Consider the following 26,596-nt stretch of genomic DNA (forward strand, 5'->3'; position numbering starts at 1 on the left):
GAAATATTTGGAACATAAAGCTATAATAAATATACCCTGATTGGGCTTCTCTGCGAAGGCCCACCAAGATTTAGGCCCATTTCTTAGGCGTTGGGCTCGGTCCTAAGATCCATCGCACGTTGGATCCATTTATGACCCAAGTTCTTAATTTTTTTTTTTTTTTTTTTTTTAGGATAGCTAATAGGTATAGATTTTAAGAAATTTACATTTTCATTTAAAATTTACCTAAACCATTAGAGAACATTAACTATTTTCCCCCAAATTGATATTGGATTAGGATTGACAAAAATCTTCCTTTACCTGTGAGTTTCCATTCCGTTGGACGAAATTTTTTTGATTTGATGGAAGATGAAGGTTAAACGAGAAGTATAATATAAACTTTCTATTGACTTCTGTTCTCATCCGATATTCAACCCTATATTCATTCCTTCATCTTTACTTGAACTAAAAAGAACATTTAAAATGCTAGAAAATTTATCGAAAATGATACATTTATAATTGTTTGATGGAATAGGGTTTAGTAGATTTTTGAAGTGATTGTTCTTTTATTACATTTTAAATTAGAAAAATTAATTTTAAAAAGTTATCTCATCTCCACCTTCACCCTTCAGCACTCTTCACTCTTCTTTCGGTTCCGGCGGTTTCGCAGTCAAGGCTTCCCAAAACCCTCCAAATACCCTCACTGGCTCATTAATTTACCAGCCATGGCCACTACACTCATCGCCTCCCTTTCTTCAAACCTAAAACTTCCTCTTCTCTCTGCAATTTCATCTTCCCCTTCAACCTTTCGACGCCAAACCCAAACCGTTCCATTTTCTAACTCCCCAATTCAGACCCTCTGGCTCAATCCCACAAGAAACTGTAATGTGATATCGCATAATCGAAGTGGGTTTTTGATTTCGAGGAAATTGGAATCTTTTACCGTCTTTGCTGCAGATTTTGAAGCTCAAAGTGATGATAGGGAGGAGAGTACTATGCCTGAGCGGTTCAGGTACTTGGCCAAAGAAGGTTCTGATCCTCCTGTGAGGTGGCCTTTCTTTGTGGGTAAACTCTTCTACTCCTTATGCTTTCTTTTTTTCTTGGTTGTTTTAGATGATTCAGAATCTGTTCTGTTTTTGGTCTGTTGAATTTTATCACTTCCTGTGAGTTTAATCTTCAAAACTTGTTGGTGAGCTTGGGATAGTTGAATTTAGGGTAGAAGAGTTTGCCAAAGTTGTGGTTTATGAAGAACAATTACTTTTATCATGACGCCTAATTCATTTAAGAGTGTTGGTACTTGTTAAGATCCTAACTTTGTTGATAAATCCTTTTGGAATTCTTTTCATTTTAACAAGAACACCTGTATCTGCAATAGTTTTTAAGCTCTATAGTGTTCGATTTCATTGCTTAGGTTATGGTACCCCATAGTCTGCCACCGCCTTTTTGTGATAAGGGCAAACTGCAAAGTTCTGTGGCATGCTAGTTTCTTTGCTATCTTATAGGATATTTGGATTGAGCGTTATAATAGGATCTTCGAACAAGTTACGACCTTACTTGAAAATGATCTGTTCCATAGGTTTTACTACTATGTCCTTGAGTTCTAAGTTCTAAGGATCTTTAGACTGGTTGAGAGACTTAAGACCTCTATGAGGCATTAATCTCTGGGCCTTTTTGTTATTACAATCTTCGTTTGATTCTGTTGGATTTGAGTCTTTTTTGTTGTTAGTTTCTTGCGCTCTCATTTTTTGTTGGTTATTTTCTTTTTGTATGGCCTTGTTTATTTGTCTCTCAATAAAAGCTCAGTTTCTTACCGGAAAAAAAAAGGAAATTTTTTTGGTATGGACATGTGAACGTGCTTGAACTTGGACACTTTCCCTATTCCATATGTAGTTAGCCTAAACCATTTAGCAAGTTTATGAGTTTTGTTTCCTTCAATCACTTTCACATGCTGATTTGGATTCTTAGTCATGTATTCGACTCTGGTTCATGATAATTCCCATCTGACGAGAAAAATTGGAAAGCTTGTGGATTAAGCTTAATCTTGTTCATAGTTCCCGTTGAACCTCGTGCAAATATGGTATTTTTGTTTTGTCCCAAACCACATCTCCTCACAATATGAGCAGCTTTAGCAGCTTCTTTTTTTGCTTCGTCCCCTGTTGTTAATCAGAATAATTCAATCTTTATTATATAAAAAATTTGAGTTCTTTATCTTTCGGTATCGTAATTGGAAGATGAATTTACTACTTTTACCTTTGTTTATGATGCAGCTCTTCCATTTCTTCTCTATGCGTGGAGAGCAGTCTTGTTTGAACTTGGTAACTGGAGAAAGATTGTTGTTAACCTCGTCGGCTTTGTGGTATCATTATTGAAAGGTGCCTTGGCCCTCATCCTCTATGTTATTGGAGATCCTATCACTTCTGTGATAAGAGGTATCGAGACAGCTTTCTACACGATTCGATCATTCCACTCAAGCATAGTTGCATATGCTCCCGTTTCTGAACTGACCACAATAATCATACTAGCCTCAACTGTGCTTGCAATATCAGAAGCCAGTGCTCCTGATTCCGTTAGAAGTCAACCGTATCTTCTAACATTATCAGGCCTTGCTGGCTACGCAGCAGTGCGAGGTTACATTTCCGAGCCTTTCTTCTGGACAATTCTGTTGTGTGTATACGGTTACTCCAGCTTTGTCAAGAAGAGAAACGACGTAAGTTCTGCATTACCTGCTGCTGCTGTTTTTGCTGCCATTGGAGAACCATGGGTAAGAATCTTAGCTATGGGTTCATTTCTGGCTTTAGCCATTACTCACCATTGGAAGAACCTTTCACAAGGAAAGAAAGAGGATGAAGATGAAAAGGGTGTGTATCGGTGGGATATTCCCTTGCCTCTTTTGGGTGTAGCTTTAGCTATTGGAATTCATGGTGCTGCCAAATGGGCTGGATATAGGCACTTAACATGGATGATTGTTTGAATACAAACACTTAAATTATGAGGATATTGATTTCAAAGAAGAGAAACTCCCTAATTTATCATTCAATGTATATTTAAAATTTTCTGTCTTTCTAGTTTAATCATCTAATTTTACTTTGTACAAAGATGATATCAAGGTTTTACTACATCTATTTTTCTGTTAAAATGAATCCTACCCTATTTTTAAAACTATGTTGATATGTGACGAATGATGGATAGAAGCAGCTATACGTTAATTAGAAAGTGACAAACAATAAAGGATCTCATATTAACTTAGAATAATCTTTGAAAATTCAAATCTAGAAATAAAAATTTTGGAAACTTAAAGTGTGGAAATGAATGTGAAGGAGCCGGGCAGTTTCATGGATCCTTCAGCTTGTGGAATTTATTGTGTTGGTTAGTATCATCTTTTTCTATTGCCCCAATTAATTCAATGAACCTTATTTCAACAAGACCAAGTCAAATATTATATAATATTTACAATTTAGTTCTTACTATAAATTGTAACAATAATTTAACACTATACTTTGTAAACTTGTAACAAAATTTTGATCAAAATTAGAACTACTTGTATTTAAATTACATTTGATTCTCATCTTAATCAATTTATTGATCTACGTGCACTCATATTTCAACTACCATCCGCACTAGAATGACACTTTCAATTATGTCAATGACGACTCACTTTGGTTATCAATTATTTTTCACCGTTTTGCTTTTTATTTTAGCTTTTGAAAATTAAATCTAGAAACGCCTCTTTCATCTCTAATCATCTATTTTATATTATTGCTCTAATAAATCAAGAGGTTTTGAAAACTAAGAACTATTATCTATTGAAATATATTGAAATTGACAAATTGACATTCGTTTTAGTAGCCATTTTATTTATAGTTTTTTGTTTTAAAAATTTATGCATCATTGTTTTTCAATTTTCTTATCATAAGTTTTACTTGCTTTGAACAACATGAGAATTATTTAGTTAAAAAAGAAAATAAATTTTCAAAAACAAAACCTTAATAGAAAATAGATATATGAGAAAAAGTAGAGTTTAAAAAATAAAAATAAATTGATATTAATTTGAGCATAAGCATGAAAAATGAAGTAAACTCAATAGTCAATATGTAAGAACATTCCTCTATATATATATATACACCGACTTACATATATAACATTTATTCTCGTTAGACATGGTCAAGACATTGTAGGTTTATGTGTATATATATATAAATGTGAACTATACTTTCGAGCTATGATTTTATCAACATTTATTTTAGCCTAAACCTCTATAAAAGAAGAAAAGAAAAGTAGTATTTAACTAATCAATACATTCCAAGGAAGAAAAGGTGTCTCCATGAACATTTATATCCTTTCATCTTTTTTAGCAATAAACTAAATAATTTAAACTTTAATTTTAGTTTTGAAAAATGATAAATTGATATACATTTGGGATCGCTTTCAAAAACATCCTCACAGTTTATACCAAATATACACTTGATTAGATTAGTTCACTACCGCGTTATGTATGAAGACCGAGTAGGTGGTGAGGGTTACTTTCAAAGAAATTAAAACAAAAACCAATAATACTTTCATTGTTGACATTTCAAAATGAGCTTTTCATTTTTCCACAAACGTTTCAATCACACTTTGGCATATAAATACACATTCATATCGTTTCAATATAATTCATAAAGTACAATATTATATTTCTTATTCAATATGTCATCTCTTTCAAGGCTTCTCTTCCTTTGTCTTTGCTTTTCTCTCCTGTTTTCCACCTCAGTTTCTGAAGATGACCAATATCGAAAGGTATTATAATTAAACTTTAATCTTTATTTTTTTATTTATTTTGGATCTGTTATATGTAATTAATATGATTATAAACAAATTTGCAGACATATATTGTATACATGGGAAGTCATCACCAAGTTTCTTCAGCTCCATTATCATCTCATCATCATATGAGAATACTACAAGAAGCAGTTGGCAGGTGATGGTCATGTAATCTATATAGATATATGAACTTTAATTTAATAGGGTTTAGACTAAAATTATTGATCCATCTCTTGCTAGTCTTTGAATTTTTTGTTCGTGTTTTTAATATATATAGACCTTCTTTGAAAAGTACGTAAGTTAGATCGTCGGTCATAGCTTTTTTAATTAGCTATAAGTTTTTGTCATTATATTCGATATAATGTCGTTTCTTCAAATGGATTGATTTCAAATATTGTGACTGCAGGAATTTGATATGGAAATTAAAGTCTAAACTCAATCATTATATTGACTAGCTTGACTTGCTAGGATAAGATCAAAGAAAATTTGTTAGACAGTATATTTTTCTTAAAGTCGAAAAATCTATTAGATACTCTTTAAGAACTCAAAGACATGTTTTTGACCTATGCATGTATCAGTATTGAATAATTAATTCATTATTTGTATGATCAAATCGTCAAATAATGTACTGAACTATGAAGAAAAATAAAAAAGCAATACGTTCATTTCAGTACCTTCGCCCCACACTGTTTGCTCCATAGCTACAAGAGAAGTTTCAATGGCTTCGTTGCAAAGCTGACTGAAATTGAAGCCAAGAAAGTTTCAGGTACCTACATATTTACTTTCTTTAAATTTTGATTTCTAATATCTTATTCTTAATTTGTCATCTGCTGCAACTTTTTATTTTTATTGGTCCATAATGTATTTTTTTTCTTAATTTTAGAAATGGAGGGTGTAATTTCGGTATTTCCAAATGGAGAACTGCAACTTCACACAACAAGATCATGGGATTTCATGGGAATGAGTGAACAAGTTGAGCGAGTACCATCGGTGGAAAGTGATATAATTGTGGGAGTATTTGACACCGGAATTTGGCCGGAATCTCCCAGTTTCCTTGACCATGGATATGGCCCCCCGCCGCCAAAGTGGAAGGGTTCTTGTGAAGTCTCAGCTAATTTCTCTTGTAACAAGTACGTACGTTCTTCACTTAATTACCATCAAGTTTTTTCATTCATTTTGAGAAGTATGGAACTAAATACTAAAATGATTACATGTAAATCACTTGTTAATAAATCAATTTGTTAACTATCAGTATTTCGAAAAACACGCCATAATGGAGCCTAACATAATCTTGAACATGTTGTATATAGTAAAATCATTGGAGCTCGGTCATATCGTAGCGATGGTCGGTATCCAATAGACGATATCAAAGGTCCAAGAGATTCAAATGGCCATGGAACGCATGCAGCATCGACAGTAGCAGGTGGGTTGGTTAGACAAGCAAGTATGCTTGGTCTCGGCATGGGCACGGCAAGAGGAGGAGTCCCGTCGGCACGTATCGCAGCTTACAAAGTATGTTGGTCAGACACTTGCTCTGATGCTGACGTTCTTGCAGCATTTGATGATGCTATTGCCGATGGAGTTGACATTATCTCTATGTCCGTTGGACCAAAAAGACCGAGACCTAATTACTTTCAAGACCCCATCGCTATTGGAACTTTCCATGCAATGAGAAATGGGATCCTTACATCAACGTCCGCCGGCAATGAAGGTCCATTGCATTTCACTGTTACAAATTTCTCACCTTGGGCTTTATCGGTGGCAGCCAGTACTTCCGATAGGAGATTTCTAACTGCTGTTCAACTTGGAGATGGAAGAAAATTCAATGTAAGTCAAATATTAAAACTAGTTCGTCAATTTGAAAAATACACGAGCCCGATTACAAGTTGTGCAAAATTTATTTCTTTGTCAATTTTTTTTTTCTTTTCCTCTTCTTCTCTAGGGTTGCTCGTCTTTCTCCCTCTCTCTTTTTCTTCCTCCACACATTATATTTTTCTTCTTCTTTTCCAGCACCGCATAAGTGTCCACACGAGCAGCACTGATGCGACTAACATCGATACAAGCAAGAGAGACTAAATATTAATTACATGGAATTGAATATGTGCTTTTCATTTGTTTAATTATGACAGGGGGTAACAATCAATACATTTGATTTAAATGGAACACAATATCCATTGGTGTATGCTGGAAATATACCAAATGTTACTGGTGGCTTTAATGGATCCTTCTCAAGGTAACACTCGATATATTTAATGGCTATATTTTGTACAACAATTTTTTTAGTTTAATTATACTTTTAATATTTAATAACATTATTATTCTGTTTTTTTTGGTGAAAAAAGATTTTGTTTAAGAGACTCAGTGGACAGGGAATTGGTGAAAGGTAAAATTGCCATTTGTGATAGTTTTGTGTCACCATCAGATGTGGGTTCTCTAGAAAGTGCAGTTGGAATTATAATGCAAGACAGAAGTCCAAAAGATCTAACATTCGCTTTTCCCTTACCTGCCTCTCACCTTGGCATACAGCAAAGACCTCTCATTTCCTCCTATCTCAATTCAACTAGGTAATATTAATTCCTTATATGCTAGCTTCTATGATCAGTTTTATGGGATATATTGTATGGATAGTTTAACCTATTTCTCTATATTTAAAAAACTCCAATTAATTAATTAGTTGCATGATTTGATTGCAGGATTCCAACAGCAACTATATTGAAAAGCACTGGACTGAAGCTTCAAGTGGCTCCTTTGGTTGCATCTTTCTCTTCCAGAGGTCCGAATCCAACATCCCCGTACATTCTTAAGGTAAATTAACTTCTAATAATTCATTCTTGAGATTGAGTTCTATAGATATTCGTCTCAATCTAAATGAAAACCTAAGAGAAGTTGTTTTATTATATGAATTATATCACACAATATCAGAAAATAATACAGAACTTTGTACACATAAGAACTCAATCTTATATTCTTGAAGTTATCTTCTTCATATCTATAGTCCTTCAAATATTATAGTCATGTCTAAAAGATGCTGAGTCTAAACGAAGAATCACGAATCATATATAACAAAATTCAAATGTAATATTTTGTAAGTAATTTTCTATTTTGTGATTTGATACATTTTATTTTGGAAGTGCAGCCAGATGTGATTGGTCCAGGAGTTGAAATTCTTGCAGCATGGAGTCCTTTACGTTCACCTTCAAATGCTAAAGGCGACAATAGAAAACTTCTTTTTAATATAATCTCAGGAACTTCAATGGCTTGCCCACATGCTACAGCAGTTGCTGCCTATGTTAAATCTTTTCACCCTTCTTGGTCTCCTGCTGCCCTTAAATCAGCACTTATCACAACAGGTAATTAATACTTTTATATATGTATATATATTTCCTTTTGTTAAATCACCTATTATGATCCAAAAATTTATACATATAGATGAAGGTAGATTTAAAACTAAAATGAACCAATAAATTAGATTATTGATGTGAAAATCTGAACAAAGAAAACATATTTAAAATGAATTTGTTTTGAAGGTGAAAAAAACATGGTTTGTAAAAAAAATATATGCATGTTGAATGTGGTGTTTGTCATACACTCTAATGGTTAAAGTTGGAAAGTGAAAGAATGTGAAAAGTAGAGAGTATAACGGTAGGATCCTGATTATCTCATATGAAGTTATACTGACGTGCATTTATATATATATAGAGAGAGAGAGAGGAAATTGATTTGGGGTATCCATCTGAAAGTTAGACTTTACTTGGCCCTGAAGGGACCAGGGTTGAACTTGACCTCGAACTCCAAAGTCTAGGAGAAGTTAGGCCTAGTAACGTTCCTCACCTTTAGCTCCATCATCACAATCTTGTACGTCTTGGTCCTAGTCTAATTTTATCTTTTAGATCTACCATTTTGTTCTAAAATGACAGTAACAAAGACCAAATGATCAACTAAAACATAGAATCAAAGCGTTTCAAGTTCTAAATTGATTATCTTTTTCATATTATTGTCAGAACATATATATAGAATTAATTAACACAATTTAAATGTATGTAATGCAGCATTTCCAATGAGAGGCGACCTTTACCCAGAGGCAGAATTCGCATATGGTTCTGGCCATATAAATCCACTAGGCGCAGTAAATCCAGGATTAATCTACAATGCTTCTGAAACTGACTACATAAGATTTCTTTGTGATGAAGGTTACAACACCACTTTTCTCCGAATAATCACAAAAGATAATTCTACATGTTCTACAACCCAGTCTATACGAGTTTATGACCTAAATTATCCTTCTTTTGCCCTTTTCACACATATCTCAACCCCATTTAGTCAAACTTCGAAAAGAAGAGTCACTAATGTTGGATCAACAAATTCTACCTATAAAGCCACCATTTCTGCTCCTTCAGGGCTTAATATTACTGTCAATCCTTCCATTCTTTCATTCAAAGCCTTGGAAGAAGAGCTAAATTTTGAGGTCACATTTGAAGGAAAAATCGATAGAAGCATTGAATCGGCTTCCTTGGTTTGGGATGATGGTGTTCATAAGGTTAGGAGTCCTATAATTGTCTTTGATTCCGATACCTTCACTAGGAATTAATAACAAGTTTGTAATTTCCTTGTATTATCTCATTACCTATGTGTTCTTCAAATTATTATTAGTTAATAAATTCTCAAGTTGGGACATATGAATGTATTAATAATTTAAAAGTTCGTTGTTTGAATAATAATTACCGTTTCTCGGTTGCTTTTTTTTAAAAAAATTGACTAAAATATATAGTGTTAGTAAATTAATACTAATTAAACTAATAGACACACTAATAAACATCTACGTGTGATATAATTTTTAAAAATGTCCCAAATATATATGATTCGAACTAAAATTAATTTTATTAATTTAGTTTAAATTATACGATAAAATAATTGTTTGTTTATTTTTTTAGAAAAATCATCAAATATATTAGCATTTTTATTACCAACTTTGAAAATTATATTCTTAAACGGGGAATTAAGAAAAAATAGCAAATTTGACAAAAAAAAAAGTCAGTAAAATTTCAGATTCTATCAATAACAAACATTTTAGTATAGGTGTCATTAATAGCTAATGATAGAAGGATATCACTTGCTATCATTGATATAATATAAAAATTTTAATATATTTTGCTATTTTTAAAAATATCTCTTCCCAAATTAAATTTCTTCTGATAAAGTTAAAGATAGTTATTGTAAATATAATAATTAGATTCAAAATAATTATGTATATAACAATATTTTTTTTAAAATTATAAATATAGCAAATCTATCGAAACCTATAAAGGATAGAAGTCTATCAATGATAGACCATGTTGCAAATATTAATCTATATCAATAGTCTATCAACAATAAAAATTGATCGCAAATAAATTTTGCTATATTTGTAATTTTTAAATTACCGCTCATTATAATTATAATTAGGTAAAAGTTAGTATTTTACAATTTATTGAGAGTGGAAACGTTTAATAATAATGGAAGAAAATGGGAAGAAAAATAAAAAGATAATTTGATTTAAAATGTATTAAAAATACAATTAGAGTATAATTAAAAGACAAATGTTATTTTAATTGTTGGGATGAGGTGGAGGTAATAGAAGGGAAGAAGAAGAAGTTGCATGATCCTAACGGCCAATATAAGTAGCAACGAGAAGCTTTCGGAAAGGCGCCATGTTCCACTTTCATGACCTTCAGATTCAGACTCCCATGGTGGCTTACCTTCTACCTCAAAAATATCCTTCCTAACCTCCATTTCTAGTCTTACACACATCCCACCCAAATACACAGAAAATAATAATAATGGAAGCTCCTTTGCTCAATGGCGTCGCCGAAGCCGACTATCCGCCACTCAGAACTTTTAGCGACCTCAAGCGTGTCTTCTTTGCTGAGTCGACGAAGCTCTGGAAGATTGCGGCGCCGATTGTTTTTGGTATAATTTGTCAGTACGGAATCAATTCACTCACTAGCATTTTCGTTGGCCATATAGGCGACGTGGAGCTTTCTGCCGTTTCTATCTCTGTTTCCGTCATTGGAACCTTCGCCTTTGGTTTCATGGTTCGTTTCCTTCTCTCTCTTTCTCTCGATTTTTTTTTTTTTTTTTTTTACTTTTTTGTCTGTATGATAAGAATCAAGAATTTCTCAGTGCTTGTTTATGAACTACTCTATGATGAAGGATTGATTATATTATATCCGTGCTGTTTTGATTATGTCCGTTTTCTCTTTCCAGATTGATTTTTTTTATAATGTAGGATCACGACGGGAGAGTGATTTTCTTTCTCGTTTTGCTAAATTTTTATTACTTAGAAATTGTTCTCCAGGTTCTGGATCTGGTAAAGTTTTTGCTGATTATGCGAATTCTGTCTTTAGATATGCGCTTAGTTCATTTGTATCTACCTGTAAGAATTTATGTGTTCTACTATGCTAGTTTTTCTTCTCCTGTTAGCTAAGATGAAAATGGAAGGGGCTCAGAACAGATAATTTTATACGAGTATTTCAAATTAATTGAAATGTGGCTCGTTAAGCAGCAGCCATAGTGGTGGCCTGTTGAATAATTTCTCGGAGAAGTTATTCCTGAGATAATTGTCTAATTTTGCTTTTAAGTAGAAGACGAATATCTTTCAATTGTGTACCTCTTCTTCTGATTTTCCTATTCTTGACTATCATTGAATTTGATTTTCTCTAAAATGTAGCTTGGTATGGGAAGTGCACTGGAGACGCTGTGTGGCCAAGCTTATGGCGCTGGACAAGTTTACTTGCTTGGCGTTTATATGCAACGTTCATGGATTATTCTCACAGTCTCCAGCTTCTTCATTCTACCGATTTACTGGTATGCTGAACCAGTCCTGAAGCTTCTAGGACAAGCAGATGAAATAGCTGAAGTTGCAGGATGGTTCACAAGGTTGCTAATTCCTGAACTCTTCTCAATGGCAATTGTTTTTCCCACCCAAAAGTTCCTTCAAGCCCAGAGCAAGGTCAATGTCCTTGCCTATATTGGGTTAATGGCCTTATTATTACATGCTGCAATGCTCTGGCTCTTTATTTTCGTATTCAACTCGAACCTAACTGGTGCAGCTATTGCAAGCAACATTTCAAGTTGGGTTACTGCTATAGCACAAGTTATCTATGTTGTCGGCTGGTGTAAAGATGGATGGACTGGTTTGTCTCGCGCGGCTTTCAATGATATATGGGCCTTTGTTGGCCTTTCCTTTTCATCTGCAGTAATGATTTGCCTTGAACTCTGGTATATGATGAGTATAATTATTCTTACTGGCCATCTTGATAATGCGGTATATGCTGTTGGTTCCCTTTCAATTTGGTAAGAACAGAACTTAGTGCTAATTGAATGGCATTATGTTTTACGAATATCAATTGCACCCTTCTGTAGTTCGTACAACAAAAATTAAGTTTTATGCTGAATAATATGATTATAGGCATTGCTTGAGAATGGACAGCAAGTTCATGGCATAATAATGAGATTACAGGGTGATATTCGGTTAGGGCAAGGAAATAAAACCTTGTGAGTTGTAAAGCATGCAGAAATCATGGATACTTTTCTTACGAACTTGAATTTTGAAGTAGGTACATCTAATGAAGGATGTCGAGGTTTGATTAATCCATTTACTTCTACATTTTTCAGCATGAACATCAACGGATTCGAGGCAATGTTATTCATAGGTATAAATGCTGCCATTAGGTATGTGATTTTCATCCATTAAATTTCTTGTCCCTCCGACGGCCTGTTATTGCATCTGACTATTCTAATACCAGGGATTTTAAATCATAAATATAATACTGTAATATATGAATAGTTCAATTGAAAGTTTATCTCACACTCCAAATAAACTATGATGTAAATAAAAAACAGAACAATTTGATAACATGCCAATGTTTGATGTGTCAAAATGTATTGATTGATCTGCGTAGATAATAACTATTATTAATGTATTGAATTTGCAATTGTGTCATCTTCCCAGCGTGCGGGTTTCCAATGAGCTTGGACAAGGACATCCATTGGCAACCAAATATTCTGTCTATGTAACAGTATTTCAGTCTCTCCTTCTCGGATTACTTTCCATGGTGATTATCTTAATCACGAAGGATCATTTTGCTGTCATTTACACCAGCAGCAAAGAAATGCAAGCTGCCGTCTCTAAACTAGCATACCTTCTTGGAGTCACCATGGTTCTCAACAGTGTCCAGCCAGTAATTTCAGGTACCAAATCCACCATGTGTTTACAAGTCGGCAATAAGATAATATAAGATTCTCCCTTTTTTAAAAAACTTTTTTCCGAGTTTTTCAGGCGTTGCAATTGGAGCTGGTTGGCAAACGTTGGTAGCATGTATCAATCTTGGCTCTTATTATGTTTTTGGTCTTCCCCTTGGTTACCTTCTTGGTTATACGAAACATTTTGGAGTTCAGGTCAGTAAATTTCCTTTCCCTTTTCACCAAAATGAATACAAAACGGTCAAAACTGAAATTGACATGATGATTATGGGAGTCTTTTGGGAGTTCCCAACAACCTTAGATGTAGAGTAGATCTTATATATTCTGCATGATCAGCCATTCCAAATGTAACATATATTCTTTATAATCACAGGGACTGTGGGGAGGCATGATTTGTGGACTTTCTCTCCAAACCATTCTGCTTCTAATCACACTCTACAAAACAAACTGGACCCATGAGGTAAGTTTAATCCCTACTAATTCTAAATCTCTCCCTCTCATCACAATATAGCAGTCAACTCTGTTTCACATATCGAAGGTTCAATCTCTCATATTGACAGTTGTGTGTTGTACTCAAATGTGATACCATACCATCAAAATTGATTTGAATGGTTACATAACAAAAGTGATTCTGAAGTTCACTTCCAAACATGCTAATTAAAATGGCTCGGTGGATGCATAATTAATTAAGGAAATTACATTTGGCAGGTGAATCTGTCGATAGAACGGATGAAAAGATGGGGAGGACAAGAGGCCAAAATTGACGTTACAGCAGCCGATTACATATGAAGTACATAGTCAGTAAAACAGCTTGACCTATTGCTCTAACTTAGCTTTGATTTTTTCTCTCTCTCTTTTGGTTCCAAAATTATTTCTGTTCCTCCTTAGTTCTTCATGCCGATCTAAAATAATTAGCTCACAAAAGATAGAAATAAATATAATTTTAAATAATTTTTTTAAAAAAAATCCTTATAGTCAGCAACTAAGCTCTTTCCTTCACTTATATAGACATTGTGTTGTTTGTTTTCTTTCTATTTATTCATAGTTCGTGTCTGTCCATTTTCCTACTTATTAGTCTTATAAATTTCAAATCTTTGGTTTTCTTTCCCCCATTTTTAATCATTCAACATTGTTCCATTTTAAACTTTATCCAAAGGAAATATTTGGGATTATAACATGTTTAAGAGCTGAGAAGTAAACACCACAAAAAATTTAGTAACAGTTTCAAGAATTAACTAACTACCCCTTTGTTAGATATTATATTAAATTTGACTCTTTCTAAGTTTAAATTTCATCCAATCAAATTTCTAAATCAAATCAAGTAATTAATTATCCATTCTTTAGTTTCCTTACAAATTTATAGCAAGACATTATTTGTTTTTTTATTGATTTTTTTTTTAACCGACTGAGCGATAATTAAACTTTCAAATCTTAGAAAGTTACATTTAGACGAATTTTATTTTATCTTTTTTATTAAGTTAAAATTATGAGCGCCAATGTAACTTTATTATGGATGTTCAACATAGGTTAAACATTTGAGTGATTATTATTAGAGTTCTATGCCAATTAGGTCAAAAACCAAAGTAAAGTGCAACACAAGAAGAAGAAAAAACAAATAATTCCTTACCTAGTCAACTAATCAATCTATCTACGACAGTAAGAAACACCAAAATATACAAAGAATTAGTAGCGGTGATTTTCAAAAGTTGTCCAAGAAGGATAAGAATAAGAGTCCATGGATAATATTTTTAAATTTAACTTTTGAACAAATTTTAATAGTAACTTATTCAAATTCTGGGCGTTAGACAAAATTGTGAGTTAAAAGAGTTAAAATTTATTCCTTGAACTGAGTGCAAGAAACAGAATTAACTGAAAGAAAACAAACCTTTGTAAGATTGAAAATTATGGACTGCCTCCTATTTTGTGGTTATGTTAAATAACTATAGAGAAATGATTTTTAAGTTATGTATAGTTTATTGTGAGATTAGTTTAGCATCAAGTCAGGATGGCCGAGTGGTCTAAGGCGCCAGACTCAAGTTCTGGTCTTCGAGAGAGGGCGTGGGTTCAAATCCCACTTCTGACACTATTTTTGTTTTCCTTTTTTCCTCTCATTTTCAGGAGGTGACCTTCTATTGCCAAGAAAATCCCCATTGTGCCCCTGTTTTATTTCAAATATAAATCTATTTTCATTTATTTATTATTAAAGTCGGTCTGCATAACTTCTTCCTAAATGTATAGTATGCATAGTTACGAAAAATAATTAGGGTTTGAAATATTGACATGAACATCAAGATATCGATGGTATGGAAAAGTTCTTTCCAATGGATTTTTCTTTTTTTGAATAAAGCTATTAATGAGTTTATCCATAGGAATAGATCTAAAAAAATAAGCAACATCGAGATAAAAATGGTCGGTTTCAATACGAATTTTTGAAAATCAAGAAAAAAAATGTTAATATTAACTAAAACACTCTGAGATCTATTGTGATGTTGTTCCTCGTTAGTATACTTCCAAAGGCTAAAAGTTCTCGCAACACGAAGTCTACATACAATTTGAAGAAAAGAGAGTGAAAGCAAGAACAAGATGAAAAATATCAATCCTAGACTTATTGATCTTTATACCCTAAGTAATACAATCATCTTATCCATTCTCAATGTCCTTTAAAATCGAAACCAAACATCTCCAAAACGGTTCGGCATTGTAAGGTTATGACTTAAGAAATCAATCCATTAAATTTCAATGAGAAAATGAAAACAATAATAGAATTAGAACGTCCTTGTGAGGAAGAGAGTAGTAATATAATATAATTAAATGTTCATTACATTACAGTATGGGAAAAATAATATCGAAGAGTAATAACCATCGAGCAATAGAATAAATCCCCATGAGAGAGAGAGAAGGGAAAGAGTGAAATTCAATAGCTTAGTGCTAATCTGCTAAAAACAAAAAGGGTATTTGGAACAAACAAATTGTGTATACATTACAAAAACGATGCAAGAACCAATCTGTTTGTAAACCTTTAATCAATTTATTGCAGAAGAATAAAATAAAGTTGAAGTTCCATACAAGTACACATGTATATCCTAACGCTTCACCCATTGGAAGCTCTTTCTTGCTTTCGCCTTACCTGGCTTCTTTCTTTCTACGACACGTGCATCTCGAGTCAAGAAACCACCTACCAATCCAGAAAATTTGGTCAGTAAAAATACAAAAAAAAAATGCTGGTGTATCAGTTTCATCATAGCTAACCAAGAAAAAGTGTAATCGTTTCATCTTACTTGCTCGCAATGGAGGACGGAATTCGGGTTCCCAATTCTGCAAGGCTCTGCTGATCCCCAGCTGAATAGCTCCAACTTGACCTGAAGATTTAGAGCATTCAGTGAGTTGAAAACACATACGAAGAGGATAGAGAGAAGGAAATTTGTATTTGAAACAGATGGAAGCAAAAACAGTTGACTTTCAATGACTTAGAGACGGGACAAAACTTCAGAAGAAGCATAAACATATAAACAGTAAGGTCGAAACTCTATTGCATCATTCCCAGTATAGTCAAAAGCATAAATGCTTCCATCCAACAATTAGACTGCGGTGCTGGCAGTAGTAGATCTTCTATGATAATGCGATAAAAGAAGTATGCTACATCTGTCAGTTTTAATTAACATATGATAAGATGATCAGACGCCAATAGTAAAGGTGCGTATTAATGGAAATAGGTTAAAGGAGGCAGCACTTAGATTGTGAATTAGTTATAAACGACCTACTTTTATGTCCAAGTCATATAATGTAAGAGAGCTGTGATGCAAACAACGCGGAACTTTATTATCCCATGTCCCCAAACGGGGCGAACGATGAGGAACTTATTGAATGGGAGTAAAAAAGAAAGTTTCTTCCGCGAACAGAGATACTCAGCTCTGGAAAAGAAGGGTGGGGCATCATTAAGACCACGAATTCTATTCTATGATGAAGCTCAAATTTATTTGAACCTTTATGGTAGGAGAAAAAATCAAAGAAGTTTAAGCACTCATTTCATGGCAACGAACTTAAGCACAGACTGAAGTCCCATAAACATTTATTGTTGTCTCAATCTTAACATGATCACTAACTTATGCATATTCTATGTTTGAATAGCCGGGTTTAATCACGTGTGATGAAATGAAGTACTATACAATGAAACTGATAAGTTGCAAAGTAGTTGCAAGGAGAAAGAAATATTAAGAAAGCTTTTCGTAAAAGAGAGATAAGTACACAAATAAGACAAGGTGATAAGAAGTGTTAACCCACACAATGTCGGATAGTGAAAAGAAAATGGGCTACAGCAAGCGGAACACAAAAACCATGAACACAAAATTTAAAAACAGACATATCTAAATCTAAAGACATAACGAGAAGTGTTAAATGTGAGCTTAAGCTTACCCGTTGTACCACCTCCTTTAACAGTACATGAGACATCCCAAAGGCCTAATGTTTTGGTCTCAGCGAAAGGTTGAAGAAGAATAGCCCGACTATCAAGCATTGGAAAATAGACATCAAATTCTTTGTCATTCACTACAAACTTGCCATTTCCGGGCTGAATCCATACACGAGCAATGCTGCATTTCCTTCTACCTGTGCCATATGCTCTTCCTTTGTTGTCGACCTGTCTCACTCTTGCTTTTGCAACCTCTTCTTGTTTCTGGCGTTCAATTTCAGCTCTTGAGGATTTTCTTGTGTTTTTCTCATAACGCATATCCTCTATTTCAGTTAGAGGGGGCAACCCCTCAATCCCTTCCAAATCTTTCAAAGCCATCAAACTGTCTATCATATCATCCGTGAATCCTGATGCAGCAATAAGATCTCCGAATGCTCGATTAGGACCTGCAGTTGTCATATTAAATTAATCAAATAATTGATTAAAAAAGTGAAATGTTACAGAAGTGCACCCAGGATCCATATTCCAAACCATCAACAAAGTTCTGTTTTTGTTTTTTTTTTTAAAAAAAAAAGGGACAAATTCACCCGACTGATACAAAAATAATAGTTTATCATTATTAATATTATTATTATTATTTTGATGAGAAACAGAGATATATTCAACCAAAAATAAAAAACAAAACAAAACAAAGAACAATCTGACGGCAAGGGGTTGAGATAACCCCTCCTAAAAACTTAGTTAAAGAGAGTATTTCTGTCGTTAATAACCATCGAAAGGATATAACCACACAAAAATTTGTAGTGATTTGTGTACACCAAGAAGAAATGTGTTGCACCAAATCCCAAAAGGAATGAAAGAAGGAGCATTTATCTTTAAAAACATTACTATTTCTTTCCTTCTAAAGACACCAAAGAAGGGAGCAAATTGCATATCTCCAAAGGACCGGAGATCTTCCCCCCTACCACCAAACACCTTTCCATCAAGCCCTTCTAAAATATTGCATAAGGAAACCACATTTTAGCCTCAAACCGACAGTGAAGAATAATGTGAACCTCCTTTCTCAAGCTCATGGTTTCAGTTGCTGAAGGTGATATACCGATCCATTTAGTTTTTCTTGATGAGCTGGTGCACCTTGATTTGGTAATTCATACAAATTCATCTTCTACTTCATTCAAAGATTTCTATGCTTAGAGCAGTTTTCGCAACTGGAAGGATCTAGCAAGTTTGTTTGTTAGTTCTCATTGCTCATTTTTATCGCTGTTCTTATCTCTTGTAGCCAGAATTTTGTTTCTTTACTTTTCATTCTTTTTCTCCCTTTAGGAGTTTGTATCCTTGAACATTTTTCTTCCTTTTTTATTTATCAATGAAAAGTTTGTTTCTAGTTTAAAAAACAAGGTTGATCAAGCTTCTCATCTCTTCATCGAACAGTCAACTCCTAATCCCAAAGTCACACATTTGTAGTATCCCATTCCAACAATAGACAATGAAAACCTCTTTTTAAATGGAAATAGCATAAATATCCAACAATCTTAGAGCTGAAGTTACTGTTTCGCTCATTCACACCCCTTATTTTCCCAAAATAGTACTCTCCCAATTTCCACAATAACCACAAATGGGATGGTTAAAAGTCAATAGAACACTATTTCACCATATTAAAAATAATCATCCTTAGCAAATAAAGATAGTTGATATTTGATAATCAGTAAGAATATGGAAGCAGAGAGCAAACTCATCCACACAGATGCGTCAGGCTGCCAGCCAAGTAACATAACTATAACCATTTTGTTTTATTTTTGTTTTTTGTTTTTTGTTTCTCTTTTCTCTATTCTTGGACAGGAAACCCAAATTTGGATGGATATATGAAAAGTTAAAAACTAGAAATGGTAAACATATAAAAAAAATCTCTAAAACCAAAACCAAGCGAACTGTAAACTGAAAAAGTTCAGAAAAGAAAGCATCCCAAGAAGAACTAATCAATGAATAGCTACGAAGCACTATGGATAGAGTACTCTAGAAAAGCCACAAACTTTCACTAAATTAATGCTTTCCTCCAAGAAAACCAGCCCAGTTCTTTCAAAAAGTGCTTCTCAAATCAAAAACTTAACAATATTGACCCATAACACTCATCCCTGAAATTTCTGTCCCGTAATTGCTTGCAATAACAATAACAAAAGGGGTAGGTGATCTTCTCCAATCTCCAGCAATAAAACAAGGAGGAAAAAAACTAGGATTTCTTGGAGATTTTCTTGGAATTCTGTTGCTTGGAGCAAAACCTCGAGAAAAACCAACCAAGAGTCAACATTTAAATTTGTTGAACTATTTAACCAGTATAAAGCTGAAACAAACGAATTTCCTAAGAAACTCACTCTAACATTCTCATTAAACGATTTAACTGGATTTCTCTTATACTAAACAAAACTATTTAGTTTAAAAATGAATTAAGACTAAAGGAGATATCTTTAAGGGTCTACAAGTACATTTAGCCCAAGAAGTGAAATCCAGTTAGAAGGATGAGCCCCAAATTTACTCATAATCTAAGAGAAATAGGTGCATAGACAATAATACAAGTTACTAACACAAGGTTTCTCAAAATCTATCTTGAAGATAACCCCTTCCTACATACAAGCCTTGTACTCATCAACTACCTCATTGACAATAAGGATTTTATTGATAAACAGTCAACCTATGATAAAACACTCAGAAACATTGTTAGGGAGGACAATCTAAACCTATCAAGAAATAGCTCAGCAATTACCTTATAAAAGCCGATGATAAGACTAACAAGTCTAATATCATTAGCTCTATATGCAATCACCTTTTAAGGGATAATGCAAATTAAGCTTTTGTTCAAGGATAACGTAAGGATTTCACACTTGGGAAACTCACTTAAAACTTCATCCATATCTTCCTTAATGAGCTCTCAATTTTCTTCAAAGAATGTCAATAGTGAAACAATGAAGGTCTACCGCACCACCACTCTCAAGACTAAGGATCGTCTTCCTAATTCCTCCATAGAGAAAGTGGCATCAATCCCTAATAAAATGCATCGTCAATCTAAACCTTCTAAAAACAGTTATTGATGACAAATCACTTTTTTGTTTGGTTTTCAACTATTGAAAGTATTTCTTGGTCAAGCATTTGCACCAAACTATTGTGTGCGCTTTTCACAAACAAAACAAATTTGGGAGAACCATGCTCTTAACCACACCAAAAGCACTCCTAAGCGTAACTTAAGAAAAGATAAGATGTCCTCCTCAACTACTTCATCCCCAGCCACCACCTGACCATTCTCAGCCTCAAGGGAGGTAACGTCAGCCTTATTTCTCCTCAAGTTTGCAATTCATTGAAAGAGAAAATCTGTGAAAGAGGTGTAAAAGTCGCCCACTTTTTGGACTCACCACACTACAGCCTTTTGTCTCAAAGATGCACCATTACTTATTTTGATTGAAAATACATTCCAATACACATCTATAAATTTAGAAATTTGAAAACCTTGTGTTTACAATATTAAAGAGCGCAAGGGGCATATCAGCTAATATACATCATAGAAGAGTGACGAACCAATAAAATTAACGAATGACAATCCTTTAAACTACTACACATGAAAAAATAAAGAGTTCAATGGCATCAAACCTACATTTTTTCCGTTCTCAAGCTAAACGCAAAAGCAATGAGTCAGACCATTATTATGAATTGTCAATCAGGATAGCCATCAAATAATCAAATAATCTGGAAGACACCAACACTTAACGAACCTAAATCCCCAAACGATACATACATATCCAAAATTAGTAACCCATTCAAATGTATTAATATGTTGAACTTGAAATATAGTCTTCCAAATCTAGGGGGAGAAAAACTTGCCTTTAAGAACGGCAGTGAGTTCCTGCTCCTCCTTTTCAAGCTTCATTGCATTCTCCTTTTCGAGCTTCCTTGCATCCTCACTGCTCTCAGTATCCACTTCCTTAAGCCCATCCCCAAATTCACCAATTTTGACTTCACCCTCCTCAATGTTGAAGACATCACTCTTTTCTTCCTCTACCAGGCTCCACACGTCGAATTTTTTCTCCATAGGCCATTCATCATGAGAAACTCCATCTTTATTTCCTTGAACTTCCTTCTCTAAGCTCGCAAAAAGATCCCCTTCCGCATCCTGATCCCCGCTCTTCGACGTCACCCATGAATCGTCCTTTCTTGGAGCAGAGTCTTCCTCCGCAATGCCGTCAAGGTTGTCAGCTTCCTGAGTGAACAATTGATCAAAATTTTCATCGTTTTCCTGTGAAATTTTCCAGATATTGCTCGTCGGTTGGTCTTTGCTTCCACTGTTATTATTGTTATTACTTCCATTATTATTGGTGGAGAAAAATCGGGGAAGGAGTTGAAAACTAGGAGTTTGAGCTGGTGGTTTAGTGGAAATCAAGGCGAGTAATCTGACATGAGAAGGTTTAGGAAGTAAACGGGAAAGCATTGTGAAACAGAAGATGGCTAGGATAGCAGAGAGAGGGCCGCAGCGCTGAGTATTTTGAGAGAGAGAAGAAGATTTTCGTGAGGTAGGGAAGACTACGAGCGAACACGAGTAGATCTAAATGGCGGAAATGAAAAGAGAAACGAGCAGTAACGACGGCGAGCAACGGTGGCGAGTGGCGGCGACGGCGACAGAGGTGGCTCTGAAAATGTGAAGATGCGGCATGAACGCTGGTGTGATGAGCGACGAGAATTTAGAAGGGTTTTTACCGAAACGAACCGTTTTGCGAAAAGGGAGAGACTAAGTTTTTTTTTCCTTTTTTCTTTTTTATGATTTATGAAATCCTAACAATTCTATATTTATATTTAAAGAAGGTAAATTAGTAAGATTTAGTTAGTTGATAATTAAAAAAAATAGATTAGAAATATAAGATAAAATTACTAAATAAATGTAAGAAAATTTGAAATATGAATAGGATTGAAAAAGTATAATGGTTGAATTATTTGGTAAATACTTTGAAGTTAGGTTTTATCTCATTTTATGAGTTTTAAGAAGTTGGTAGATCAAAAATTCTTTTTTTAACATTAGTTATTTTAATCATTCATTTTTCTCTAATAATATTTTGAAATAGAAATAATATTCTTTAGATGAATTTAAGTTGATTTTAAATTACCAAAATTTGTTTGACATCATAATAATTACAATTGAAAAATGTTCAATCTCTTAAAGATTATATAATCATATACATATTTTTTCTAAATAAAATATTTTGAAAATGATTTTATACTTTATAATAATTTAAACTTTCGAGAGTATTGATCTCTTTTAGTTTTGCATTTTAAAATGCGTTAAAAAAATGACATTGAAGAGTTTTATTTATTTATATTTTTAAGTAAAATGTAAGCTGACGATCAATTAATGTGTATAAACCGGAAGACATATATATCAACGTTGAAATTTTATACAATAACGTAACGAATAAATTATTTTACATAAATAATTCGAATTAAATCTTTTAAAATTATATAACAGATAACAATAATCTTAATATTTTATCCACGTATTTAATTACATTTTCTAAATTTAAATTTATAATGTTTGACATTGGAAACCACTTGATAACTTAAAAAGAAGTCTTAATTTTTTTTTAGAACAAATTCAATAAAAGTAATTTAAAAGATTAATTTTTAGAATATTTATGAAAAGATATTAGTGTTTTAAGGATATACTAAATTGAGAATAACCAGGACGACGTCGTTTCATATATACCAAATCTTTAAAGATACAAAACGCCGTTGCCGGGGATCGAACCCGGGTCACCCGCGTGACAGGCGGGAATACTCACCACTATACTACAACGACTTCATGTTTAATCAAGTTAGTTTTTAGTTTAGATTCTTAAAATCTTTGAAATTACCAACAAAATTATTATCGCCGCTGCCGGGGATCGAACCCGGGTCACCCGCGTGACAGGCGGGAATACTCACCACTATACTACAACGACTTGATGTTCAGTTAAGTTATTTTTTATTTAGATTCTTAAAAGCTTTGAAATTACCAACAAAAATATTATCGCCGTTGCCGGGGATCGAACCCGGGTCACCCGCGTGACAGGCGGGAATACTTACCACTATACTACAACGACTCGCTTGATAGTGAGGTTTCAATCAAACTATTTTTCCACACCTAATCAACTTAAGTTGATGGGTGAAAGATTATCTATTGCATGGGGAGGGGATAGCATATTAAATGTTCGTTGATCTAAAAGTTATATGTTGGTAAAATAAATATCTAGTTATATGTTGAAGAAACAAAGAGTTGTTTAGTTAGCTACCAATGACAAAACCTAAATATTTTTATTAAGATTATTTTTTTTAACATCTCAAAACTTTATTGTTTGTTATCGATTGTTATTGCAATTCTCACACTAAAGAAAAAAAATAAGAGATACCAAAATAAGAATAAGTAAGAAGATTCTACACGTTTGGCTATTATGTAGCACTTGTTTGATAGTGTAAACACATACATATGATTTTCTTTGTAAGTTACGTGGCTTAGAGTATACTTTTGTGTTTTAGGGTTTTTAGAATTAAAAAATCAAATTTATGTGAGTGGTATTTTTAATTAAGATAAGGACAGAAATGGAATTTCCAATAGAAGGCGATGCCCAAATAATGCGGGCCCACCGTAGTTTCGTATGGCTAAGATCCAATTTTCACGTGGTAAAAGCCTCCGCTACGTGTCCCGTAGAACCAACCAGAACTCGTCACGTACATACTCTCACCCACAAATCCCTCACAGCCTGCCACATGTCTCGCTTTCCTCACCACACTCCTTAAGCTCTCATCTTCCGTTTCCTTCCTCACTTCTGAGTAAAAAGAAGGACAGAAGGAAAGAAAATGTCCGGTGGGGTGGGACCTATATGCGGTGACATAAGCCTTCCGAAGGAACAAGAAAGCATCCACAAAGAAGCATGGGACCCAAAGCAAGGCGGGGGCAGCGTTGGGCGGAGGAAGGCGGCGGCGTTTTTGAGTCTTCGGCAACTGAATGCGCTGGCGGTGGTGATTATATTTTCGGCAAGTGGGATGGTTTGTGCAGAAGATTTGGTGTTTGTGATGTTTTCGATTATGTATATGTATTTCCTTTCAAGAGTGGCGTTTCCGAGGATAGGAGGCGCCGGAGATGCGGCGGTGTTTGGCCCGGAGAATAGGGTGCTCCGGCTTTATGTGTTATTTGCGGCCATGGTTGGGCTGTTTCTACCCGTAGCTTATATTCTTGAAGGGTTTTTTGAAGAAGATAAAGAAGGCATTAAAGCTGCTTCTCCACATGTCTTTCTTCTCGCTAGTCAGGTAAATTCTTTTTCAGTGACAGAATAGGATAGATTTTGCATGTTTGTAATTTTTTTTGGAAAATTTTACTGTATATATGTTATTTTTTTAATACTTGGGTCGATTATGAGCATCATCAATCTTACAAGTAAGGATGGTTAACTTAGATTTTTTTTAGTACAGCTGCCCACCAGATGAGCTAAGCTGTTGTTGTTGGCAGTGGTTATGTAGATTTAAGTTTAGTCTGTATGTTTTGCCTCGGAAAAGTATTAACTACGTTTTATTCTCTTAGTTTTGATTTAGTTTAAGCATAGGTTTCATATTTAGATACAGTTTGTTCTCTTACTTTCTTTTTTGTTTTCAACATCTTTTCTATATTTCTATATAATTTGTTTTGATAGTGTGTATGAAAACTCAATCATTTGATGTGTTTTAAGACGACGAATCAATCAATAATATTAATTAGAAAATAAATAAGACTATGCGCCGTGCAATACATGTTGAATATAATCATTGTATAAAAATGTTGTTTTGACAGGTTTTCATGGAAGGCGTGGCGGCGAACGACAGTTTCTCGACGCCAATCCGTGTGTTTGTGCCCGTTTTCTACAACTCGAGAAGGATCTTCACGCTGACGGAGTGGCTACGAAACGAGTTCGCCAAAGAAGACAAGGAGTACAGCGGGTCGGTGAGGAGGCTGATGGTGGGAAGAGCCCTTGCGGTGGCCAACATGGCGCTTTGGAGCTTCAATCTATTTGGGTTCTTATTGCCAGTGTATTTGCCAAGAGCTTTCAAGAGATATTATTCTCTCTACAAATCCAAAGATTGAGAAATCTTTGGTTTTCTTTTTTGTTTATTGCCGATTACCCAACTTTGTTCTTCAAAATAATTATTGTGGAAGACAGACTTTTTTTAAAAAATTAAGGTAGCAACATGTTCTCTTCTAATTCATGGATATATATATAGGAGGTGAAGATCATAGAATAACCATTGAACTTTTATATTATTATTATTAATTTTGACAATATGTGAGTTATGGACATTCCCATAGTATAAGAACTAAGAACTATACATTAGTTGAGATAATTGGCAAACTTTATAATAAATATCGACTTTGATATATCAATTGAAAAATTCATTAATCTAACAAATTTAATAACCTTCTTTAAAGGGTGAGAGGATCTATAAAAGAATTTTGGTTCTATATATGAAATGTAATTATTACGTAATTAAATTCTTATATTATGATATGATTCTTTTTATCTTTAGTTTTTTATTTTAAAGTTGATAGTATAAATTTTCTATGTTAATTTGTTTTTAGTCCAAAGTTATTCAAATTATGAGGATTAAATTCTCAAACTTTTTTTTTATAATAGAAAACTAAAATGGTATCTTATTTTAATTGTTTTAAATATATGGTGATTTAGTTTGATTGAAATACATTTCGGTGCTAATTATATCAAATGGTCCATGATTTTTATGTAAGTTTTAATTTGTATTTTAAATTTGGTTGTTTGTCCTCCATGGATGTCTCCTACCATCCCTTACTTTCCTGTGAAGTTAAGAGTGTTAATTATAAAAAAAATTGACCTCCAATCTATGCTTTAATTCCTTTAAATTAATTTAAAAGTCCCCATATAAAATTTGAGATATTATTTGACAAAATCTAAGGTAAAAGTATATTATAAATATAGATCTATTTGTGATAGGCTTAAATAGTTAGCCGTCTATTATGACCTTCAAATCTCTTGTAAATCTCTTTTTAAGCACATAAGGTGACTCTTATCAATAATTAAATTAACCTATGATGGTTACATTAACCAAGTATTATTAAAAATAGTTGTCACATCAAAGTCTGTGATTTAATCCCCT

At 33.7% G+C, this 26,596-nt stretch overlaps 5 protein-coding genes and 4 non-coding genes across 10 annotated transcripts; 5 read left to right on the forward strand and 4 right to left on the reverse strand.

Moving 5' to 3' along the window:
* Nucleotides 1–493: 493 nt before the first annotated feature.
* On the forward strand, nt 494–3,050 carry LOC101214502 (hypothetical protein). Its single transcript, XM_004145848.3, has 2 exons — nt 494–1,044; nt 2,247–3,050. The coding sequence occupies exons 1-2, from the start codon at nt 705–707 to the stop codon at nt 2,948–2,950; spliced, it is 1,044 nt and encodes a 347-aa protein (XP_004145896.1). The 5' UTR covers nt 494–704; the 3' UTR covers nt 2,951–3,050.
* A 1,561-nt stretch (nt 3,051–4,611) lies between these two features.
* Nucleotides 4,612–9,515, forward strand: LOC101213928 (cucumisin). Its single transcript, XM_004145926.3, has 10 exons — nt 4,612–4,755; nt 4,842–4,936; nt 5,451–5,545; nt 5,663–5,909; nt 6,090–6,606; nt 6,909–7,012; nt 7,122–7,343; nt 7,473–7,584; nt 7,916–8,129; nt 8,829–9,515. Exons 1-10 carry the CDS (start codon nt 4,666–4,668, stop codon nt 9,365–9,367), a joined length of 2,235 nt encoding a protein of 744 aa, XP_004145974.1. The 5' UTR covers nt 4,612–4,665; the 3' UTR covers nt 9,368–9,515.
* An 897-nt stretch (nt 9,516–10,412) lies between these two features.
* LOC101213682 (protein DETOXIFICATION 35) lies at nt 10,413–15,177 on the forward strand. Of its 2 annotated transcripts, XM_031885328.1 has the most exons (8): nt 10,413–10,850; nt 11,486–12,111; nt 12,433–12,489; nt 12,770–13,008; nt 13,097–13,215; nt 13,394–13,480; nt 13,729–13,794; nt 15,021–15,177. In XM_031885328.1, exons 1-8 carry the CDS (start codon nt 10,596–10,598, stop codon nt 15,099–15,101), a joined length of 1,530 nt encoding a protein of 509 aa, XP_031741188.1. In that variant the 5' UTR covers nt 10,413–10,595; the 3' UTR covers nt 15,102–15,177. The 2 variants fall into 2 exon arrangements, with proteins under 2 accessions (XP_031741188.1, XP_011656148.1); XM_011657846.2 differs by lacking the exon at nt 15,021–15,177 and having other exon boundaries at nt 10,419–10,850; nt 13,729–14,132.
* TRNAL-CAA lies at nt 15,020–15,103 on the forward strand. Its single transcript has one exon. It is a non-coding gene; the product is annotated as a tRNA-Leu (tRNA).
* A 619-nt stretch (nt 15,178–15,796) lies between the features above and the next one.
* Nucleotides 15,797–22,187, reverse strand: LOC101214264 (30S ribosomal protein S9, mitochondrial). The gene is made up of 4 exons (XM_004145847.3): nt 21,296–22,187; nt 17,434–17,874; nt 16,299–16,379; nt 15,797–16,195 (listed from the first exon to the last, which is right to left on the reverse strand). The coding sequence occupies exons 1-4, from the start codon at nt 21,897–21,899 to the stop codon at nt 16,104–16,106; spliced, it is 1,218 nt and encodes a 405-aa protein (XP_004145895.1). The 5' UTR covers nt 21,900–22,187; the 3' UTR covers nt 15,797–16,103.
* Nucleotides 22,188–23,186: 999 nt separating this feature from the next.
* On the reverse strand, nt 23,187–23,258 carry TRNAD-GUC. Its single transcript has one exon. It is a non-coding gene; the product is annotated as a tRNA-Asp (tRNA).
* Nucleotides 23,259–23,328: 70 nt separating this feature from the next.
* TRNAD-GUC lies at nt 23,329–23,400 on the reverse strand. Its single transcript has one exon. It is a non-coding gene; the product is annotated as a tRNA-Asp (tRNA).
* Nucleotides 23,401–23,469: 69 nt separating this feature from the next.
* TRNAD-GUC lies at nt 23,470–23,541 on the reverse strand. Its single transcript has one exon. It is a non-coding gene; the product is annotated as a tRNA-Asp (tRNA).
* Nucleotides 23,542–24,188: 647 nt separating this feature from the next.
* LOC101214743 (hypothetical protein) lies at nt 24,189–25,644 on the forward strand. Its single transcript, XM_004145849.3, has 2 exons — nt 24,189–24,745; nt 25,263–25,644. The coding sequence occupies exons 1-2, from the start codon at nt 24,296–24,298 to the stop codon at nt 25,551–25,553; spliced, it is 741 nt and encodes a 246-aa protein (XP_004145897.1). The 5' UTR covers nt 24,189–24,295; the 3' UTR covers nt 25,554–25,644.
* Nucleotides 25,645–26,596: the final 952 nt, after the last annotated feature.

The sequence above is a fragment of the Cucumis sativus genome, chromosome 5 (assembly GCF_000004075.3).
Source record: "Cucumis sativus cultivar 9930 chromosome 5, Cucumber_9930_V3, whole genome shotgun sequence".
Classification (NCBI taxonomy): Eukaryota; Viridiplantae; Streptophyta; class Magnoliopsida; order Cucurbitales; family Cucurbitaceae; genus Cucumis; species Cucumis sativus.

Excerpts from the sequence above, each read along its gene's own strand:
- LOC101214502 (XM_004145848.3), top strand. The coding sequence starts at position 705 with ATGGCCACTACACTCATCGCCTCCCTTTCTTCAAACCTAAAACTTCCT. Across the intron at positions 1,045-2,246 it reads GAGGTGGCCTTTCTTTGTGG|CTCTTCCATTTCTTCTCTAT; the intron begins GTAAACTCTTCT and ends TTTATGATGCAG.
- LOC101213928 (XM_004145926.3), top strand. The coding sequence starts at position 4,666 with ATGTCATCTCTTTCAAGGCTTCTCTTCCTTTGTCTTTGCTTTTCTCTC. Across the intron at positions 7,585-7,915 it reads CATCCCCGTACATTCTTAAG|CCAGATGTGATTGGTCCAGG; the intron begins GTAAATTAACTT and ends TTGGAAGTGCAG. Across the intron at positions 8,130-8,828 it reads ATCAGCACTTATCACAACAG|CATTTCCAATGAGAGGCGAC; the intron begins GTAATTAATACT and ends TATGTAATGCAG.
- LOC101213682 (XM_031885328.1), top strand. The coding sequence starts at position 10,596 with ATGGAAGCTCCTTTGCTCAATGGCGTCGCCGAAGCCGACTATCCGCCA. Across the intron at positions 13,216-13,393 it reads CGAAACATTTTGGAGTTCAG|GGACTGTGGGGAGGCATGAT; the intron begins GTCAGTAAATTT and ends TTATAATCACAG. Across the intron at positions 13,795-15,020 it reads CCAAAATTGACGTTACAGCA|TCAGGATGGCCGAGTGGTCT; the intron begins GCCGATTACATA and ends TTTAGCATCAAG.
- LOC101214264 (XM_004145847.3), bottom strand. The coding sequence starts at position 21,899 with ATGCTTTCCCGTTTACTTCCTAAACCTTCTCATGTCAGATTACTCGCC. Across the intron at positions 17,875-21,295 it reads ACTCACTGCCGTTCTTAAAG|GTCCTAATCGAGCATTCGGA; the intron begins GCAAGTTTTTCT and ends TGACAACTGCAG. Across the intron at positions 16,380-17,433 it reads TAAAGGAGGTGGTACAACGG|GTCAAGTTGGAGCTATTCAG; the intron begins GTAAGCTTAAGC and ends CTAAATCTTCAG.
- LOC101214743 (XM_004145849.3), top strand. The coding sequence starts at position 24,296 with ATGTCCGGTGGGGTGGGACCTATATGCGGTGACATAAGCCTTCCGAAG. Across the intron at positions 24,746-25,262 it reads TCTTTCTTCTCGCTAGTCAG|GTTTTCATGGAAGGCGTGGC; the intron begins GTAAATTCTTTT and ends TTGTTTTGACAG.